Source organism: Ctenopharyngodon idella, chromosome 1, assembly GCF_019924925.1.
Source record: "Ctenopharyngodon idella isolate HZGC_01 chromosome 1, HZGC01, whole genome shotgun sequence".
Lineage (NCBI taxonomy): Eukaryota > Metazoa > Chordata > Actinopteri > Cypriniformes > Xenocyprididae > Ctenopharyngodon > Ctenopharyngodon idella.
Window position 1 is genome coordinate 3143686 of NC_067220.1, and position 18849 is coordinate 3162534.

At 38.0% G+C, this 18849-nt stretch overlaps 1 protein-coding gene across 13 annotated transcripts in view; it reads left to right on the forward strand.

The window, feature by feature from the left end:
* Positions 1-18849, forward strand: part of LOC127508133 (zinc finger protein OZF-like) — a 99294-nt gene that overhangs the window by 74541 nt on the left and 5904 nt on the right. For 3 of the 13 annotated variants that reach the window (XR_007928705.1, XM_051885970.1, XM_051885904.1), the window contains 2 exons: positions 3687-3854; positions 14107-14473. Coding sequence is in view for 12 of the 13 variants with exons in the window: in XM_051885970.1 (XP_051741930.1) it covers positions 3687-3854; positions 14107-14473 (535 nt within the window). In the remaining variant the exon portion in view is untranslated. Of the gene's footprint in view, positions 1-3686; positions 3855-4036; positions 4545-7640; positions 9509-9530; positions 11063-13165; positions 13305-13786; positions 13955-14106; positions 14474-18849 lie in introns of those variants that run through there. The other 10 variants (XM_051885952.1, XM_051885943.1, XM_051885933.1 and 7 more) reach the window with 6 other exon arrangements.

Genomic DNA, 18849 nt, shown 5'->3' on the forward strand with positions numbered 1-18849 from the left:
TGGTTATCTTTTCACTGAATAATATATTCATTCTTTATAACAACTTTCATACAACATTATTTTTTCAAGCAAACATATTTATTTGTATAAATTATATAGAATTTATCCTTATTAAAGTTATTAAAGAGCAGTGAGTGATTGTCTCTGTCTTTTGTTGTTTGATTGATATTAAAGGATTAGTTCACCCAAAAATGAAAATAATGTTATTAATTACTCACCCTCATGTCGTTCCACACCTGTAAGACCTTCGTTCATCTTCAGAACACAAATTAAGATATTTTTAATAAAATCCGATGGCTCAGTGAGGCCTGCATCGCCAGCAAGATAATTAACACTTTCAATGCCCAGAAAGCAACTAAAGACATATTTAAAACACGTGAACCATTGAAGTTTCGAAACACTTATGACGTAACGAAGCCTCGTTTACTGAAATCACGTGACTTTGGCAGTTTGATACATGCTCAGAACCACTGATTCGAAACAAAAGATTCGTAAAGTTTCATGAAGCAGTGTTTTGAAATCACCCATCACTAGATATTGTTGAATAAAGTCGTTATTGTGTTTTTTTGGTGCACAAAAAGTATTCTCGTCCCTTCATAACATTAAAGGGATAGTTCACCCAAAAATGAAAATTTGATGTTACCCCCAGGGCATCCAAGATGTAGGTGACTTTGTTTCTTCAGTAGAACACAAATGATGATTTTTAACTCCAACTGTGCCGTCTGTCAGTCGTATAATGCATGTCAGTGGCAACACAATCTATAAGAGTCAAAAAAACATGCACAGACAAATCCAAATTACTGAACGCGTTCTGATGACGGAAGTGATGTCTCGCATGTATACTTAAATGAGTGTGAGACATCACTTCCGTTGTCAGAGCACGTTCAGACCTCACCAACCAGATGCGCAACGCAGTTGGACATAGTGGTGTTTTAGAGGTAAAAAATTATATAAATACTGTTCGTTTTCTCGCACAAACCGATTGTTTCGTGTCTTAGGACATCAATGTGTCGTCACGAGCCGCAGGGTTTAATTTGGATTTGTCTGTGCATGTTTTTCGCAATCGCAATCTTCATTTGTGTTCTACTGAAGAAACAAAGTCACCTACATCTTGAATGCCCTGGGGGTAAGCAGATAAGCATCAAATTTTCATTTTTGGGTGAACTATCCCTTTAAGGTTTAACCACTGTAGTCACATGAACTGTTTTAAATATGTCTTTAGTAGTTCTGGGCATCTGAAAGTGTTAATTATCTTACTGGCAATGCAGGCCTCACTGAGCCATTGGATTTTATTAAAAATATCTTAATTTGTGTTCTGAAGATTAACGAAGGTCTTACGGGTGTGGAACGACATGAGGGTGAGTAATTAATGACATAATTTTCATTTTTGGGTGAACTAACCCTTTAAGGCCACAGACGGCAGCAGGATTATTAGGCTGCTGTCACCTTAAGACCAAATGCCAGGATCCAATACACTGATGCACATTCGAAATTCTCAGAGAGAGTGTTTACGTTTTCTTAAGTCATAACTGATTGTTTATGTGAATGCTCTCCAAAACTAACATTTTGACATAATGTGTTCAGGTGTGAAAAGACTCAAAGAGAACTCAATTCAGAACTTGCAGGCTGTCTAAGAGGCACCGAATAGAGCTCTCTTTTGTGTCGTTATACTTTTTCAGATTTATATGTCTGCTGTTCTCTTTTTCCCAGACGTTTACATTTTTTAATATTTCATGAGATATGCAGCAAGTGTATGCCATTGCCAACTTACGTCCCGCCGAGTAGACCAGTGTGTTACAATTCAAATGTGCGCATCTACCACGCAGGACAGTGTGGTAGATGCGCAAAATTATTTGTCAATGAAATTAACCTTGATGCTAGCAAACGGCAACATCTGAGGTAGTTGCTTGTAGATGTGCTAATGTTAATTTTCATAGGAAATTGTGAGAGTAACAATCCACAATAAGGTTGGCTAACGTTATTCGTATGTTACAGTAGCTTATCTCTGAAAGATGAATTTGCTGTTATCAACAGTCTAAATTGAAGTAAGAGTGCAACAAGACTCTATAAGGGTTAACCTTAGCATATGGGGGAGAGGGGGGCTAAGTCACAGGGCAAATATAGCATGCGAAGTGTGTCGCTAATGTAGAATGTTTTCTCGGTTTGCCCCGTGTGCTACGGTAGACCGTTAGACTAGCCGATTTATTTTCTGCTTACTGCTACAGTTGGTGTTATTGTGTAAGAACCTCCGTTTGCAAATTTATGTGTATATTGCCCTAATGTTAGCAACTTGGGATTTTTGTGAAACGGAAACGGGTCGCTGTGAACAGAGCTGTTTTTGACAAGGTAAAAAGGGTGTTGTTTTACACAACCATTCTGAAATTTTAACCAAAGTATGTTTCTGAGATTTCATGAAGACCCTAAAGAATCATCAACTTGTGGAAAATGGGCATCTGATGTCCCCTTTAATAACAAGTCAGTTCTAGTTCTGCTCTTGTTCAGTTGTGTAAACAATCATTAGGGCCCGAGCACCGATGGTGTGAGGACCCTATTGTAATTGCTCAGTCAATTCTTCTTCTTCTCTAAAATGAATCGCATTTTGAGGGCCTAAACATGCTCGAAAACTCATGAAATTTTGCCCACGTGTCAGAAGTGGTGAAAATTTATGTCTGATGGGTTTCAGAATTAGGTGTGGCAAAATGGCTCGATAGCGCCACCTACAATATTTTAATTAAGCGCCCTTCGCACTACGTTTCATGGCCAAGTATGAAATTCGGTAGACACATGTAACAGCCCAATACCTACAAAAAAGTCCCTGGGTGCAAAATCTGAAAACCCAACAGGAAGTGAGATATTTTGAATTTTCTTTGCAAAATTTTTTGCAGTGTTTGCCATTTCCAGAGATTGTACTTTAATGAACTCCTCCCAGAGATTTTATCAGATAAACATCATATTTGGTAATTAAGGCCTTTGCGATGTTAAATTGCGAAGATCTAGAGTTTTCACTGAAGGGCGTGCCCGTGGCAGCTTGCCAAAATTCGATGTTTCACCATGAAACAGGAAGTTGTTGTAACTCGGGCATACAATGTCCGATCTGCCCCAAACTTCACGTGTTTGACAAGAGTCCTTTGCCTGAAGACATGCCAATATTCAGTTACAGTCATAGCGCCACCTGCAGGCAACAGCAAATGTCATGTTTTACACTGAGATTAACCCCTCATTGAGATTTAACTAGATTAACATCATATTTGGTTAGTCTAATCTTAAGGCCTTAGCAATGTTACATTGCTAAGATTTCGTTGAAGGGCGTGTCTGTGGCGGCCTGACAAAGTCTGATGTTTTGCCATGAAAAAGGAAGCTGTTGTAAGTCAGGCAAACAATATCCAACCTTCCCCAAACTTCATGTGTTTGAGAAGAGTCTACATGCCAAAAGGTAGCTGGAATTGAGAGAGTGTATTTGAGCTGGTAGCAGGAATTGTGGCAAATACAAATGACTGACGTAGTCCTCCTACATTTATATACTTAAATGTATAATGCCCATCGTGCTGTTTTCCTAAAGCCATCAGGTGGCGGTGGCACGTGTGTGAGGGCCCTTTCATCGCTGCTTGAAGCTTTAGTTTTGAATTTAAATCAGTGTCATTTTATTATCAATGCGTTTTTTTAGTAATCATGATGTTTGTGTTCAGATGTTGACCATGAATGCCCACATGGATGTGATCTGCTGTAAATCAGTAGGAACTGATCTGTCCATGCTGGATATTGAGGATTTCATCAGTGAAATCTGTCAGCTGAAGAAAGAGGTGGCGTCACTGGAGGCAAAGCTGAGAGAAAGAGGAGACAAACCCAACAGAGAGGTTTGAGCGGCTCATTTCATCCTTCAGATCAATCAAACCAAAGTTTTGTTAGCTTCTCACTTCTTATGCACATCTCAAATTAAACCAACAGTATCTAATCTAATCACCAATATAACCACTAGAGATAACTGCTGAGTAATGAGGCTAATATCAACAGGTTGTTGTTTATTTGTGTTTGTCAGGATCTGGAGAAGGTTTCAGTGTGTGTGACTGACGGGACAGAAGCTCAGGATTCAGTCTGGAGATCCAGAGACACACAGGACTCAGAGCTCAGCCTCACTTTACTGTGTTATACTGACGCTCAGGATCATGGATCCGCTGATCAAACCTCTGACTGTAACGCTGGAGAACAGCAGATGCTGCAGACGCCGCTGAAGATGTGCTCCGTCAAACTGGTGGACTGCAGGAACCTGATAGAGAGCAGAGGAGAAAAAACCACAGCAGAGGAACAACAACAGAGACATGAGGAGGAGGAGGAGGAGGAGGAGGAGGATGATGGGAATAATGAGGATGATGATGATGAAGGGAATGATGAAGATGATGATGAAGGGAGCAGAGGAGAAAAAAACACAGAAGAGGAACAACAACAGAGCCATTGGGGGGAGGAGGAGGATGAAGATGAATATCAGAATAATGATGAAGTTAATGATGAAGATCAGAATGATGATGATGATGACTTTGTTCCTTCAGGTATGTTTCTTCCTTTTATAACCAGTAGGGATGCACTGATTCCATTTTTTAAGGACCTAGTACGAGTACCGATACTTTTTTTTCTGGTACTCGCCGATACCGATGCCTATACATTTATTAATTTCTAAGCGATGTCTTTATGAATCAAACTTACAAAAATAATCTGTTTCACCTGTCTGGATCTTACATGTGTTCAAGCATCTTATTTGTGTTGAATTTGTGGTAACACTTTACAATAAGGTTCATTTGTTATGAATTAACCATGAGCAATACATTTATTACTATATTTGTTAATCTTTGTTAATGTTAATAAAAATACAGCTGTTCATAGTTTGTTCATGTTACTTCACAGTACATTAACTAATGTTAACAAATACAACTCTTGATTTTAATAATGTATTAGTAAATGTTGAAATTAACATTAACAAAGATTAATCAATGCTGTAGAAATGCAGTTCATTATTAGTTCATATTAATGTAGTTAACTGATGTTAACTAATGAACCTTATTGTAAAGTGTTTGTTAATTACTTTGTTAGTGCATATTATTAGTCTTTTGGTGAACAATTAATCCGTGCAAGTTACTACACAGGAAAAGATTGTTTGTCGTGGTAATCTTTAATCAAAATGTGAAAAGATACTTCTGGTCTGGAATGGAAAAGATACTTCCGGTCTGGAACCCAAGCCGTCAAACGTCAGTTAACTCTTAAACCACTCCCCTCCAACCGTTAGTCTGCTATGAGAGAGAGATGGAGAGGAGGAGCGCTAAAGTAAAACCCTGCCCTCTATTCAATATTCCTGTTTCACTTGGAAATACGTCACAACACTGGAGAAAAGTCGTTTGCAACTTCCAGTTCATGGGGACTTTAACATAGCATAAAACGTCCATTTTCTCACACAGTGAAAGATACATAGCAGAGCAAGAGGACACAGACAATGCACCGACAGATGAGACAGATCAGGTTACTTTTGATATAAAACAAAGTCTCAGATTTTAAATTCTGTCATTCAAACAATACATGTGGTTTTGGCGCTTTTTAATGTGCCATGACATATCGCTGTAGTGCCTCAGGTCAAGCGGCACATGAACCTGTTATCTTCCTTTTTTCTTCTATTATGACACAAAATAAACATGAATGAACATCAAAAGGTATGTTGAAAGATACAGTACAACTTAGTGAAATTAAGCCATCTCTAATGTAATCAGAGTTTCAACCGCAGAATGACTTCAATAAAACGGCGTAATGTGTAATTTACATGCTTACAATACATACATTTTTTTTATTATTATTTGAGTGTTGATGATTATGTCTAAAAATAAATAGCAACTGAATTTAATTATTTGGGCAGAAATAGATTTTTTTCTCCTTAAGAAAATTTTAATTATAATTGAATAAATTTAAAGACAGAGACACAGCTGGTTCAGTAAAACATTGTTTAATAAAAAAAAAAAAAAAAAAATTTGTTTGCTCACCATGCTGTAACGAACCGTGACTTCAAAACTGAAGTACGTACCGAACCGTCATGTTTGTGTACTGTTACACCCCTAAGTATTACATATTCATATTTTTACTCTTATTAAAAAGTTATTATTACAATTCCCAGATTTAATAACATAGTACTAACATTGTAACATTGTCACAGACTATTGATGACTTCTGAGGAGGAAAGAAAACCTGAAGGTGTGTTCATTTGGCTCAAAATTCATTAAAAACACTTTCAAAAGCTGAAGTGATTTCCTTGTTTTATTTATTAAAGTATGGCTCAATATTTTAACTAATTGCTAAATTGGAATAATCAAACAAATCATACTGATTAACCAGTGTATTAAAATCGTTTATGGCAGCCCTAGCACTGACATATTTTAAGATATGTCAGTGCAAGTCAAGTTGCTTTCACGTAAAACAGTTCAAACATGCATTTTAGTCTAGGACTAGCTTAAGCCTTGTCTGTGAAACCAGGGGTGTATTCATCACACACAGGGTATGTTTACACAACAACAATGTTCTAAAAACTGCAAAGTTTTTTCATTGTACAGATGAAAACATCATCAAAATTATCCCCATCCACACAGATCTGTTAAAATGACCAAAAACCCATCTCAGAAAAGTAGTTAGTTCATACACATGCCTATCCACCTTATTTTTACAGTTTACTGCACTTTGATATTGTTCTCATTATTTCTCTATAGCGGCTAATAAAGTCTCGCACATTCACAGAAAACACTGTACTTCCGTGTTGAAAAATAAGGTGGATAGACTAAACACGTAATACGCATTTAGGTGAGGGTGACGGTTAAGACGTTTGTTGCAACGCTTTTAAAGTTTATCCTTAGGGATACCCTGACTTAAGAGGTTTCATGCAGCCGGGTCCAGCATATGAATCTCAACAATGGTGACATACTTCATGCTGCAATGCATGCTGGGAGCCACAATAGTATAAAACTCATGACTCCCATCATGCATTGCAGCATGAAGTATGTCGACATTTTTGAGATTCATATGCTGATTCTTGATTTTTGTGTGTCTAATTTTTTTCCCTCACGATGTATTTAAAAAATTAAAATTCAGAAAGTTTGAACTCTGGCATGAAAGTATTGTTGGTAAGAATCTATTAGTAAGTAATAACCACTTTTGGTCAGTGATGAGTTTAGTAAGTCATTTTTCTTTTTGATGATGAAAGATATATGATCACATGACACATGATCATCTTTGTTTATGGCTTCCTTTGCAACAAAATATGTTTTAGTATAAACACTTTTACAAAGACAACAAAAAAGTCGAGTCAAACTACCCAACTAACGGGAACACTGATCATCGTAATGGTGACCAAATATTTTCAATAAAACATCAACATTAAACCTCTTTTAATACTCATAAAGAATTGTAGACAAATGACAGTCTAGTTTGTAATAAGAGAGATTTCATGTCTTTTCAGTAGATTTCCTCTAAGGCCTGGGACACACTAGACTATTTTAAATTCTTAACCAATTTTAAAACTGTGGGAGACCCAGACATACACTATATTGCCAAAAGTTTTGGGACACCTGCCTTTATGTGCACATGAACTTTAATGACATCCCATTCTTAATCCGTAGGGTTTAATATGGAGTTGGCCCACCCTTTGCAGCTATTACAGCTTCAACTCGTCTGGGAAGGCTTTCCACAAGGTTTAGGAGTGTGTTTATGGGAATTTTTGACCGTTCTTCTAGAAGCGCATTTGTGAGGTCAGGCACTGATGTTGGACAAGAAGGTCTGGCTCACAGTCTCCGCTCTAATTCATCCCAAAGGTGTTCTGTCGGGTTGAGGACTCTGTGCAGGCCAGTCAAGTTCCTCCACACCAAACTCGCTCATCCATATCTTTATGGACCTTGCTTTGTGCACTGGTCATGTTTAACAGTCATGTTAGAACAGGAAGGGGCCATCCCCAAACTGTTCCCACAAAGTTGGGAGCATGAAATTGTCCAAAATGTCTTAGTATGCTGAAACATTAAGAGTTCCTTTCACTGGAACTAAAGACTAAGACCAACCACTGAAAAACAACCCCACACCATAATCCCCCCTCCACCAAACTTTACACTTGGTACAATGCAGTCAGGCAAGTACCATTCTCCTGCCAACCGCCAAACCCAGACTCGTCCATCGGATTGCCAGACAGAGAAGTGTGATTCATCACTCCAGAGAACACGTCTCCACTGCTCTAGAGTCCAGTGGCGGCGTGCTTTACACCACTGCATCTGACGCTTTGCATTGCACTTGGTGATGTAAGGCTTGGATGCAGCTGCTCAGCCATGGAAACCCATTCCATGAAGCTCTCTACGCGCTGTTCTTGAGCTAATCTGAAGGCCACACAAAGTTTGGAGGTCTGTAGCTATTGATTCTGCATAAAGTTGGCGACTTCTTACACTATATTGCCAAAAGTACAGTGCGCAGGGCAGTTTCATTATAATCCTCCAAATTCATACACTAGAAGATTTATCCAGACTGAGAGACCACTCACCTGTCAATTGTAACATTTTCACAGTGAGACGAGATCTCTAGGAGACTCGCGAGATCAAACGTGACTTCTGAAGAAAAACAAATGGATGATCATCAACATTGTCAGCTGGTTCTCCTTTTGGACAAAAAGTCAGCCGAGAGAAGCCTCGAATCAGGCCACATCCCCCAGATCGTTGGGGGTTGCACATCGGGCTTAAAATCAAGTGTGTGGCCAGCCTAAAGCCTGCGATACACTGCACGATTTTAGCAATCCTATAAGATCATTACAAATCACAGTCTGCAACATGGATCTATTAAACTTGGGTACGACAGGCATGTAGACTGACTCGTAGGCTACGATGCACATTTCTATAGAAGATTAAAACATCAGCATGCGCTAGTGGTAAACAAAAAACCATGTTGAATCACACTTTGGCATTTGTAGTTTGTATGTGTGCTGAAGACTAGCTAGAGATAAGCAGTTTTAAGTTTTATCTCCATGTCGCGTTGATTACATGTCGCATTTTCATTGGCTGGTCAGTAGACGTAGGTCGTAGCAGCAAACACACTGTGCGATGATCACGCTGAATTTCTGACACTGTCAGAAAATGATTGTAGGCTATCTTTGGTCGTCTGGGACAGCCAAAAATCGTGCAGTGTATCCCGGAGTTTAGGCTGTGGCTAGAAGTCAGTTGTAGTTCTGGTGTTTCTCTTTTCTTCAGTGATTTTGCTTGTTATCATCAGATGTCTTCAATAATCAAACAATCATCACTCAATCACTTAATCATCTAATTAACACTATCACTGCTTCAGTGTTACTTGTAACACTCTGGTGGTTCCCATATGAACACAGAGCGGTGTTAATTTAACACCGGGGAATTTACTGTGCAATCTTTGCAGTTTGATAACCGCACTAAGACATATCAATTTAAATTTTATTTTGACTGATTGTTCAGCTCTAGATGTTATTGAAAATGTTAGATATTTTATGCCCATTATGTTCCTTTCAGATGACAACGTTGGTTCATCTTCTGATGGAGAAACTGCCTCTACATCCAAAAAGCGACAGACAAGGAAGAGTTTCTCCTGTGGAAAAACATTCAGCAAACAGGAAACTTTAGCGAGACGTAAGAGAAAACACACAGAACAGAAAGACTTCACCTGCAAGATATGTGACATCAGCTTTCCTAATTTAGAAGAGAGGAAACTTCATTCAAAAGAGCACACCGTGAAGAAGGAGTTTCGCTGTGAACAGTGCGGGAAGGATTTTTTCACCACTCCTTATAGTATGAGAGCTCATATAAACACACACAGCGAAAAGACTTTACACTGCAACGTGTGTAACAAATATTTCCGCACCAAACCACATCTTTCAATGCATAAGAGAATCCACACAGGTGAAAAGCCGTACCAGTGCCCTCACTGCGACAAGAGATACAACCAGGGATCAACTCTGAAGAAACATCTACTCATGCACACTAATGAGAGGCCGTATCAGTGCAGTGAATGTGGGAACACCTTTAAGGACTCAGCGTCTCTAAAGTTGCACCAAAAAATACACTCTGATTTCAAACCGTATCAGTGTTCACACTGTGAGAAACGTTTCCATCATTCATTTCACCGGAAAACCCATGAGAGGATTCACACCGGAGAGAAACCGTATCTGTGCTCCTACTGCGGGAAGAGCTTTGCTAGTCCATATTCTTTCAAAGTTCATCTGAGAGTTCACACTGGAGAAAGACCGTATCACTGTAGCGATTGTGGGAAGGGTTTTTATATGCTAAGTGACTTAAAAATACATCGGAGGACTCATACAGGAGAAAAACCTTTTAAATGCTCACATTGTGACAAGGCTTTTGCTCGTTCAAGTGCCATGAAGGTCCATGAGCGAATGCATACAGGAGAGAAACCTTACCGCTGCTCCATCTGCGGCGAGAGATTCACTTTTAAATGGGGTCTTCAGAGTCACCAGAAGAAACACGCTGACCCAGAATCATCATAGCTTCATCATGTAATTATATATATATATATATATATATATATATAGAGAGAGAGAGAGAGAGAGAGAGAGAGATAGATAGATAGATAGATATGGGTCATTCTACAGAAATGTCCACTTTTCTGTCTCTAGCCTTTACAGAAATATTACACTTGAAAAACACTTTAGTACTACAATTTCTTTATATTTTAAAATGAAACAATGTTATTTGAACAATTACACCTTCTTGAGCCGTCAATGTGGCAATATTTGTTTTTAATTAATTATATAGATTAGCACCACAGAAGCCCTCGTCCCCACAGTCATGTACAGAGGGAAAGTGCTTTACTTTGAGGTCAGAAACAGGTTTTTCTAACATTTAAAATACAATAATGTATACATAACTATCAAATGTATAATGTAAATGACAAAAAACAAAACAAAATGCCAAACAAATATTATAAAACATACTGTATATTGAAAGCAGTGGTCCCCTGGAGTTGTCACTGGTGTTACTGTTCAACAAAAATCTCTTATTTTGAAATAAAAATCACACTGACGACATCACTTGACTTCTCTTTTTCTATTTCTTGAGGATTTATGAAGAAAGGCCCATGGAAAGTCCACTGTCTCTTTTCAGTTATCAGAAATATTCTCATTTATCTCATGATTTCATATTTCAGTGGTATGACCTACTTTAGTGTTAGGGAATTAAAAAAACATTAGAATACAAATGGATTAAAATACTTAATTTAGTGAGAATATTATAATTGACAACATGTGGTTTGATACCTTGCAGCAGCCATTTTGTAAAATGGATCTTTCATGAAAATTGTCGCTGGTGATCAGGACCACCAGACTCCAATTTATAGATAAACTTTATTCAGAGCTTTTCATTTAGTTCTTTTGCCTAAAATAGCACAATATTTTGTGATTCTAACTTTTCTTTCTCATGGTCAATCCTCCTTTGGTCAGGTGTGGCTAAATTGAGTGCAGCTGAGAAGCAGCGATTTAAAATGTTGTTTATGATCTTTCACTAAGTGTTAATGATAAGTCTCATTGTATGCCAAATGTAACAATTTAGTCTCATCTATTTAATTATAGTTGAAGAATATGGATCTTTGGTCTTATGTATACGTCACTGGTGATTCATTGTGTCTGTGGTGTTACTGTTTATTGTCTGTCTCATTAAATAAAATGTCTCATATGTGACATGATAATAATTTTACATCCATTGAATTGTGTTCCATTATTATTTTTTTGTAACTCTGACTGCATATGCTGAAAAGATCGAGAAATATTTCATGAAAACCTTTAATATTGCAAAAGTAGTAAGATAACACCAATGACAAAAAAATGGTATGATACTGGATGATTGACTAACATTCTTTTATTGATGTCTTTCTTTAATAATTACGTTAAAGATATGATATCCGTCTCTTGGCAATGCCATTGAAATACACATTTTTAATTAGAGAAATTAGGTTTGGTGAAGCTGTCCTAACCAGCCGGACCTTCGCTTCTTCTCTTCAAACTCCATGGCTGCGTCCGAAACCGCTTACTTCTCTACTATATAGTAGGGGAAAAGCAGTAGGTGAGCGAATAAGTATGTCCGAATCCTTAGTATTTAAAAAAGAGTAGCCGAGAATTACCTGGGTGACATACTAATTCTCGCGAGAATTGGACGTGCGTCTACTTAAAGTGTGTCCGAATATGCCTACTTACCTACTATATAGTAGGAGAAAACAGTAGTTGAAAGGAGTATGTCCGAAACCTCAGTATTCATAAAAAGAATAGGCGAGAAGTTCCCGGATGGCCTACTGCTTCCGCCCAGATTTGAGTGCTCATCCGATGGATTCTTTTCTATCCCAGGAGGCCACGGGAGAGGATACGTCATAATCGAACTCGGAGGAGAAAAGCGACGTGGGTGTCGAATGTGAGTATTAAAAACCAAAAATGTATGATGTTTGTGCATTTTTGTAGGATCTAAAATGTCCTCAGACTGGTGTGAGCACTGAGGATGGAGAGCCACAGCAGATCCTGGAAATGGTGTAGAGCCGGTTGAGACCCTCCATCACTCCTCCTGCCCTTACTGCCTCATCTGGACCAGATGTTGCTGTGGTCTCTTCATCCTCCGTAAGCCCAGAGCCAGCGAGAGCATCTAGAAAAAGACCAAAAGACATTGAGGATTTGATTTTGGTCAAGTTTGTTCTGCTGGTTTCTGTTCATACATTGGAGCCCAACTTTCATAAGCTTCAAAAACATCATCAAATAATGTCATGAAGCTTCTGGAAGCCAGAAACCAGCAGGACAAACTTAATCAAAATCACCTTAAAGAAGAAGAAAAAAAATATGAACACAGAGATTTAACAGCGTGAAGGCGAGTAAATAATAACTAACCCTTTATGCCTCCAAATAGAAACTGGATGAAATGTGTGTATGCATGTATATTATAGTAGTACCTTGAAAAAAGTAAACTTTAAGAAATTATTGAGCGTTTGTGCCTGAGATGCTTACAAAAAAGGATTTACAAAAATCACATTTACATTTATGCATTTATCTAAAGTGACTTACAGTACTCTTGTGATAACGTCGTAGGTCACATGATAACGTCAACATGGCGGATGAGATCCGGATCGCATTCATACTCAACGGGATATGGCTATTAACAAAGAGTATTCTTTGCTATGAAGTACTTATACTCATTGAGTATGTGGTTTCGGACGCAGCCCATCGCTCGTACTGTAGGAGGCGCTGTGTCATTCTTAAACCACGGAAGAAAGAAAGACTGGAGCCCTGTCAGACGGTGTGTTTAATTTGTTTAACATTATTTATGCGTTTTAGCTGTTTGTGTGCTTTTTGTTGTTACTTTTCTGACTAGTTTTTAATGAGGCTTTACCTCGGCTGCTCGCCTTATGAAAAAGAGTATAGTAACCGACGCTGTGTTTCCATTTGTATAACCGTAGTTTTACTATAAACACCATGTTTAAACTCTGGTTCGTGCAGTAAAATCATGGTTAATTTGTGGTAACCGTGGTTAATCTATAGCCATGGTGTTTTGGTTGTATTTGTAGTACAAAACCATGGTTAATTAAGGGATGGTTTTGCTACATAACCATAACAAATGTCTTATTATTTTACTACAGTAGCCATATTTTAACCATGATAAACAGCTCTGTATTGATCTGTGATTTGTTTCAGTTGTATGTAAACAATCATTTTGAATTTAAATGTGTGTTAGTTCATTATGAATGCATCTTTTAGTAATCATGATGTGTTTGTGTTCAGATGTTGAGCATGAAAGCGCAGATGGATGTGATCTGCTGTAAATCAGTAGGAACTGATCTTTCCATGCTGGATATTGAGGATTTCATCAGTGAAATCTGTCAGCTGAAGAAAGAGGTGGCGTCACTGGAGGCAAAGCTGAGAGAAAGAGGAGACAAACCCAACAGAGAGGTTTGAGCGGCTCGTTTCATCCTTCAGATCAATCAAACCAAAGTTTTGTTAGCTTCTCACTTCTTATGCACATCTCAAATTAAACCAACAGCAAAATATGCTAATCTAATCACCAATATAACCACTAGTTGTTGTTTATTTGTGTTTGTCAGGATCTGGAGAAGGTTTCAGTGTGTGTGACTGACGGGACAGAAGCTCAGGATTCAGTCTGGAGATCCAGAGACACACAGGACTCAGAGCTCAGCCTCACTTTACTGTGTTATACTGACGCTCAGGATCATGGATCCGCTGATCAAACCTCTGACTGTAACGCTGGAGAACAGCAGATGCTGCAGACGCCGCTGAAGATGTGCTCCGTCAAACTGGTGGACTGCAGGAACCTGATAGAGAGCAGAGGAGAAAAAACCACAGCAGAGGAACAACAACAGAGACATGAGGAGGAGGAGGATGATGATCAGATTAAGCATGAGGATGAAGATCAGAATGATGATGTTGATGATGATGACTTTATTCCTTCAGGTATGTTTCTTCCTTTTATAACCAGATATGCTGATTTAACAGAATTATTATTAATATGTAAAAATATCATGTATGTTCTGACCTACATTGATGTGGAGCAGCATTTGTTGTATTTGAGACACTGAGATTGACATATCATGAGCTGCACGTCAGACTTTGTATTTATTTATACAACAGTTATTTCTGGTTCTCGAATCTGATTGGCTGATAGCCATGCGATATTTTAGTGATAACAGTACTCCTACCTTTTCACCGTTTGTATCACTCCGCTTGAAGCGACTGTCATGGCGGTCGAGCTAATCCACCGTAATTTTTTTGCGAATACTACACTTGTACCACGAACTGTAGTTTTAAGAGTTTTTTTTTTAGGTGAGAAAGTAGTTGTTTAGACCTGAAATATGTGATTCAATCATAGCGCCTATTTTACAATATGTTTAGATGTTTTCGGAGATGTGAGCTCCAGGCCATCAGCGGCTGTTCAGTGCTCGTGTACCCGCCGAGAACAGCTTCATCTCGGCCAAGTGCTATGGGGATTTGCCGCTGAGTCTTATAGTGGTTAAACATGAGATATAATTCATTTTGGGTACATAAAACGGGCTTATTACTTGTTCCAGAGAAAATCAAATTGTGCTATGTTAAATTTGATAATTTAATGTAAAGACTGTATTTAACTTGCATCCTCTATATAGCATAGCATATTGGCTACAACTAGACAGGAAATATCAGACGAAGACTCTTCTGCGCTCTTCAAATACATAAAACATTCGCCTTTATAGACATAGTGTTTCTTCAGCAAAGAAAATGCTGTACTTATGCTGTATCCTTTTCATTCGTTAAATATTTGTAAAACCCACATACAGGCGTAAAGGGCGACCAATGGCTTTGATATTTTAAAAATAAATAAAACAAAAACAGTGGTTGGGAATCACTGCTGTAGAGCACTGCTTCTGTACGTTTGACTGAATTGTACAATTGTGTTTATTTCCTGCGGTCATTTATAATGGCTACTGTTGTTCATTTAAATATTGTTGTTCAATAAATATTATTTTCTATAAATATGTTGTATTTGGTATTGAGAAAGGGTCCATATAATGCGTAATATGGATTGAGTGAAAGTTACATTAATACTTTCAATACAAAACTTTACGAGTGAATGAGACTCATTCAATGAGCCAGTCGCAAGAGACTTTTAAATTGAAACAAACTTTTGCAAAGGACGTTGTTTTCACGCTGTATGTTATGGAAAATTCCCTCCTCACTTTCCTCAGCGGACATTTAAACAGATTTTTATAATTGATATAATATTATGGACATCGACCTAAAGAATGAATGTTATATCAGACTAGGGCTGTAGTCAAGTCCACCTTTGTCGAGACCAAGTCCAAAGAGGTTCAAGTCCAAGTTAAGTCCAAGTCCAAATGAGACAGTCAAGAAATAATCCTTTTGAAGACCCCTTACATAACTATTGATAATTTATGTGATGCGAGAGACAGCATATCTTCTATTCTAAGATAATCATTTTGCATTATTATTTGTAATGATCAAAAAGCATGTGCAGAGTAACAACTCTGTAGGATCAAATTAGGCCATTTTATTTACTTTAGGTATAGCGATTTCACTAAAGTCACATAAAGCTGAAGTGCAACTTCACATTTTCAGTCTTTTTTATCATAGTGTAACAATCACATTCTGGGTTACCAATGAAAAATGTAAAAAAAAAAATAAAAAATAACAAGCAACACAGGAGTCACCAAAAAATTGACCTTTTCCATTAAGGAACAATATTTTCCCCCTTAAACTGATTGTTCATTAAAGTGCTTTTTTTACCTTTATAAATACCTTTATATAATAAACAATGTTTTAAATTAAAAATGTCCATTAGAGAAATAAGCAATGTTAAAATGACGTGATACTTTAAATATTGAACTAAAACCGCCAGTAGGTGGTGCTAAGTCACTGTCTTAATGAGTGAGTCATCGAGTCATTTATTTATTCAGTAATGAACCAAGTGGCTGCATTTTTGAATGGGTAATTGAATCATTAACTCTTATGATTTGTTCACAGTCACAGAACAAATCATCACTGTGAGTTGCAGTTCTGCTGTGGCTTTCGTTGAAACTATTTTGTTTTGTTGGAACTATTATTTCACAAAATACAGTAAACAATACAGTGCTTAAAATGTACTTCACTTAATATTAATCTTATTTTGTTTGTTGAACTGTTATATAAAATCAATGTCACGTTTGCAATCATGTGGATATTTGCATTTGCATTAAAAATTGCATTCTTTGCTTGTACAAACCCGATTCCAAAAAAGTTGGGACACTGTACGAATTGTGAATAAAAAAGGAATGCAATAATTTACAAATCTCATAAACTTATATTGTATTCACAATAGAATATAGATAACATATCAAATGTTGAAAGTGAGACATTTTGAAATGCCATGCCAAATATTGGCTTATTTTGGATTTCATGAGAGCTACACATTCCAAAAAAGTTGGGACAGGTAGCAATAAGAGGCCGGAAAAGTTAAATGAACATATAAGGAACAGCTGGAGGACCAATTTGCAACTTATTAGGTCAATTGGCAACATGATTGGGTATAAAAAGAGCCTCTCAGAGTGGCAGTGTCTCTTAGAAGTCAAGATGGGCAGAGGATCACCAATTCCCCCAATGCTGCGGCGAAAAATTGTGGAGCAATATCAGAAAGGAGTTTCTCAGAGAAAAATTTCAAAGAGTTTGAAGTTATCATCATCTACAGTGCATAATATCATCCAAAGATTCAGAGAATCTGGAACAATCTCTGTGCGTAAGGGTCAAGGCTGGAAAACCATACTGGATGCCCGTGATCTTCGGGCCCTTAGACGGCACTGCATCACATACAGGAATGCTACTGTAATGGAAATCACAACATGGGCTCATGAATACTTCCAGAAAACATTGTCGGTGAACACAATCCACCGTGCCATTCGCCGTTGCCGGCTAAAACTCTATAGGTCAAAAAAGAAGCCATATCTAAACATGATCCAGAAGTGCAGGTGTTTTCTCTGGGCCAAGGCTCATTTAAAATGGACTGTGGCAAAGTGGAAAACTGTTCTGTGGTCAGACGAATCAAAATTTGAAGTTCTTTTTGGAAAACTGGGACGCCATGTCACTAAAGAGGACAAGGACAACCCAAGTTGTTATCAGCGCTCAGTTCAGAAGCCTGCATCTCTGATGGTATGGGGTTGCATGAGTGCGTGTGGCATGGGCAGCTTACACATCTGGAAAGGCACCATCAATGCTGAAAGGTATATCCAAGTTCTAGAACAACATATGCTCCCATCCAGACGTCATCTCTTTCAGGGAAGACCTTGCATTTTCCAACATGACAATGCCAGACCACATACTGCATCAATTACAACATCATGGCTGCGTTGAAGGATCCGGGTACTGAAATGGCCAGCCTGCAGTCCAGATCTTTCTCCCATAGAAAACATTTGGCGCATCATAAAGAGGAAGATGCAACAAAGAAGACCTAAGACAGTTGAGCAACTAGAAGCCTGTATTAGACAAGAATGGGACAACATTCCTATTCCTAAACTTGAGCAACTTGTCTCCTCAGTCCCCAGACGTTTGCAGATTGTTATAAAAAGAAGAGGGGATGCCACACAGTGGTAAACATGGCCTTGTCCCAACTTGTTTGAGATGTGTTGATGCTATGAAATTTAAAATCAACTTATTTTTCCCTTAAAATGATACATTTTCTCAGTTTAAACATTTGATATGTCATCTATGTTGTATTCTGAATAAAATATTGAAATTTGAAACTTCCACATCATTGCATTCCTTTTTTATCCACAATTTGTACAGTGTCCCAACTTTTTTGGAATTTGTATAATATGTTATCAATACTAAAAACAAGAACGCACACAGGGTGCTTTTGTATCAAGAGAGTTTAAGTCTTCAATAAATCGAGACTAGCCTGTGCCCTAGGCTATTTTGTTCTTCATGTTAGTAAGTCCCAAAACCCCACTTTTACAATTGTAGCCTACATTAGCTGCGTTTTCACCAATATTAATTATTGTGGAGAACGGCAGTAGGCTAATGCAGTGCGATTTGTATTCTGCACGCAACTTCTCATACGCTGCTTGTGTGGATACAGTCAGTTTTGACAGCAAAAGGTGAGGTAATTTGATTAGATGTCATGCATTTGCGACATTCTCTCTCTCTCTCTCTCTCTCTCTCTCTCTCTCTCTCTCTCTCTCTCTCTCTCTCTCTCTCTAATACTGTACAAAATACAAGTTTCAATGGAGGGACTCAGCATTCCTTCGTTACTAGTTCTAAAGTGACGTTTTAGAATTAGTAACGGAGGCTTGGTCAAACTGTCAACT